This window comes from Chiloscyllium plagiosum, chromosome 3, assembly GCF_004010195.1.
Source record: "Chiloscyllium plagiosum isolate BGI_BamShark_2017 chromosome 3, ASM401019v2, whole genome shotgun sequence".
Classification (NCBI taxonomy): domain Eukaryota; kingdom Metazoa; phylum Chordata; class Chondrichthyes; order Orectolobiformes; family Hemiscylliidae; genus Chiloscyllium; species Chiloscyllium plagiosum.
The window spans coordinates 6,294,746-6,298,556 of record NC_057712.1 but is presented as its reverse complement, the minus strand read 5'-3'; the positions used below and the strand labels follow the sequence as shown (position 1 = coordinate 6,298,556).

The following is a 3,811-nucleotide window of genomic DNA, read 5'->3' as shown; positions in this document are numbered from 1 at the left end:
CTGCTTGTTCATGTTTCCTTCATAGGGTTACACAAAAGGAGGTCAATCACATTCCTCCCAGCTGTTTTGGGCCAAAGCTCAAATTCTTATCTGTTTGACAACTCCTTACATTAAATGGCTGAAGAGGTCTTTTCCTAAATTTACTTTAACCTCCTGGCTTTAAGTGACTTGTAGCAAGCCCAAGCCTCCTGTCCAGTTAATTTGTTTTAAAAACCTGTTAGATCAAAAAAGGAGTTTTAATGAGTACATTTAAGTTGTCTTGAGTGAGACACTTGAAAACACTGCTATTTAGCATTTTTTATTTAAAAAATTTGCCTAATAGGCCTACTCATAACCAATAGCTACAGGTCAGATAATCTTTGGATTTTCCCTTGGAACTACACAAGTTAACTAGGCCTTATTGATGTCACAAACACTAGACTAGTGCCTATGAGGGTAGTGAAAGGGGAGTGGGGCAGTTCAGAGACAAAGGATTTACATATGGAAATAGGTACTAGAAGATGATTACTGGAGAGAAAAATCTAGCATTTTCAACTCCACAGATGCAGACAGACTGCTGTTTTTTCCCCTAGGAAATCTGGGAAAAAAAAGCAGAAATTACAACACCTTCAGTTCTTAGCTTTGTGGAAATCAAATATATGGCAACAAAAGGTGCCTAGTTAATATTTAGCTAGAGGACTACAAAACTGCATACATTGTTAATTTTAGAAGGGGGCAAGGATAACCCCAGTAGTTAAAAGAATTAGTTCAACCTCAGTCAGTTATGAAGCAATTCATAACTAGTCACTGGGCAAATTTAGATTACGTAGATCCACAACTGGATTTCTGAGGGGGATGGGAAGAGAAGGGAGACAAAAGTTACTTTAAAGCAGCTAAACAAGGGGGCAGTACTGTTGATGGGTGTAAGTGGGCTTCCAAAAAAAACTGACCACTGATATTTCAGCAAGTTGATGCAATAAGTAGCAGCAAACTGACAGGAAAGTGTAATGTTCAATGGAATTTTTGGAAAGGTCAGATTGCAGTAGAGTTCTTCATACATTAGGATTGCTCTCAGTATTGGCCCTTTATTGCAAGGGGAAAATGGAGGGTATGGAAGCCTTATTGTAATCGTACAAAAGGTGCTGGTAAGATACCAGGAACATGGTTAGCAATTTTGGTCTCCTGTTTTAAGGAAGGATCTTGTTGCATTAGAGGCAGTTCAGAAAAAAAACCATGTGATCTGGTATGCAGAAGCTAAAAACCAGATTGGGATTTACTCAGGAGTTCAAAAGAATGAAGGGTGATCTCATTGAAACAGGGGGATCTTGACAGACAAATACTAAGATAGTCAAGAGGATCTGCCCCACCTGGGAGAGTCTAGGACCAGAGTGCATAGCCTCAGAATAAAGATGGGCACCAATTTTAGATTGGGGAATGTCTTTTGAATTCTTTGCCATAGAGCCACAGAGGCAGAACCCTTGTGTATATTTAAATCAGATTCTATCATGATAGATGCGGAAAGAGACAAGAACCTGGATTGAGTTATATTGGATCAGCCATGGTAGGATACTGCTCCACTGTTCAACAGGGTAGAGGACTACACCTATTTCTTGGGTCAAAGTTAGATTTGTTATTGAAACACTTGCGCCAACGTCTGGATTGCCAAAACTGTTGAATTTACTGTTAGCTCCATGAAATTCACCCAAGGAAGAGACTTTATTTGAATGAGCATTTTTAATTAAAGCTTAGTCCAATCTTTTCATTTGGCACTTACAACTGATGACACTAAACACCATTAAAGTAACAATTATTGCTGAGCCTCCAATCAGGACCGCCTTGGAAGAGGACAGGTTATTGTCACCTAAAGACAAAAGCAAACTGGATTAGTTAATTGTCAGATTTGATAAATTGTTTCAAAGCCATTCTAAAGCAATTTTTCACCTTGCTCCATCTGGTTCTCTACTGTAGAGAATTCTGTAGAAATCAGAACAGCCCCTGATGACACATACCCCTGCACATGGTGGGTTCTGTCAGCACTTCGCCCTGTAGTAATTACACAGCTGGTCAGTACAGGATTACAGGCAAACAGCACAGGTTTGGTGCCCATCTTCAAGCATTACCTATTCGTTGTTTCCTTGGTACACATTGACCTGGACACAGGAATCTATTTACTGGCTCCTTCCTGCACAAGGCTACGCTGCAATGGAAATACACCTGGGGGAGAGAAAATGATAACAATAGCGGAATACAAACATACTGAAAAAACACTGTACTGGACAAATCCTCACCTGTTCCTCAGTATAATTGCCCAAGGTGAAAGTAAACATCTGGACTTCAAACCTTTTGAAGTGAGCAGGATATTTAACCCTCTCACTCTCGGCTACCGGATGGAAGGTGGTTCTATACAAGTCAGCTTTGTTCTCACAGCTGTAAAACAAAAGATAGTCACTTGCCACCCAAAGGCAGATGTCAAAACTGTCCCCCCTTTACAAAGCAGCAGCTCCTACTTGCCTGTTGATAATTAGAGGCCACTGTGGAATGCTGCGTCTGTCCGGTGACGCAGTTGCCCAACAGTCTTGCAGGAACAATTCAATTTGTGGATCTTCATTGTGTAGCAGTTGCACTTCAACATAGACAGGATCAGTCAGATACTTCACGACTGGATAGTCACCTTCCTCATACAGGGCAGAATAGGACACATCTGCAAACCAACAAAGCAAAGAGGTCCAATAAAATTAGGGGTGGAAAGGAAAATCCTCATTCCAATTCTTAATTAAAATAGCTGCAATCAAGTCAGACTGGATCTCAAAATTTACCCCTCCGACAGAGGTGTTCTAATATTGAGCCACTGTAGGTGGCGATTTACCTTTCTGGATCAATGGTGCTGGAAGAGCACAGCAGTTCAGGCAGCTTCGAGGAGCTTCAGCAAAAATCGACATTTCGGGCAAAAGCCCTTCATCAGGAATAAAGGCAGAGAGCCTGAAGCGAGGAGAGATAAGCTAGAGGAGGTTGGGGGTGGGGAGAAAGTAGCATAGAGTACAATGGGTGAGTGGGGGAGGGGATGAAGGTGATAACTACAGATAAGACTCGCTTCTATTCAGTATAAAATATCAACCATTAGAGACAAAGAGACCACACTGCCTGAGCACATTTCTTAACCTTTAACCTAATTTAGGAAGAGACAATTTGAATGGAATGTGCAAATCTCAACTTCCAAACTGCTCTTGAGAAAATTTCACACCAAAAAACCCATTCATTAAACTCAAAGCTGTGGGGATTCAGAGTAAACCCTGGCAGTGGATAAAGGAACTGATTAAACGACAGGAAAGAATGACCCTCAGCTGGCTCAGGAGACATTTTGTGAGAGGTAGGCAGAGTGTGTTGCCACATTCTCTGAATTTTTAACATCACAGCGTATATTCTTTAATCCCCAACTGTTTCCCTGCCTCAGAAGGGCAGTTGTCTAGTTGTCAGCCTTTAGTGTCCGATTGAAAATACCAAAGGGTAGTGCCACTGCAACTGGAAATTGCTGTAAAAACCCTTTACTGTCAGGCACTTCATAACATTCAGTTTCATTTAAGATTAATAGTTATTTTTAGATTTTTTAGATTAGATTACAGTGTGGAAACAGGCCCTTCGGCCCAACAAGTCCACACCGACCCGCCGAAGCGAAACCCACCCATCCCCTACATTTACCCCTTACCTAACACTACGGGCAATTTAGTATGGCCAATTCACCTGACCCTGCACATCTTTGGACTGTGGGAGGAAACCGGAGCACCCGGAGGAAACCCACGCAGACACGGGGAGAACGTGCAAACTCCACACAGTC

The 3,811-nt window shown here is 41.8% G+C and overlaps 1 protein-coding gene across 1 annotated transcript in view; it reads right to left on the bottom strand.

Annotated features, from left to right (window-relative positions):
- Positions 1-1,698: 1,698 nt before the first annotated feature.
- The window catches only part of LOC122548593, a 14,261-nt gene continuing 12,148 nt past the window's right edge, over positions 1,699-3,811 (bottom strand). Inside the window, exons 14-18 of the mRNA XM_043687427.1 lie at positions 2,491-2,680; positions 2,268-2,406; positions 2,100-2,193; positions 1,921-2,022; positions 1,699-1,840 (exon numbers count right to left, since the gene is read on the bottom strand). Of these exons, the coding sequence (XP_043543362.1) occupies positions 1,725-1,840; positions 1,921-2,022; positions 2,100-2,193; positions 2,268-2,406; positions 2,491-2,680 (641 nt within the window). The 3' untranslated portion in view covers positions 1,699-1,724. The remainder of the gene's footprint in view (positions 1,841-1,920; positions 2,023-2,099; positions 2,194-2,267; positions 2,407-2,490; positions 2,681-3,811) is intronic.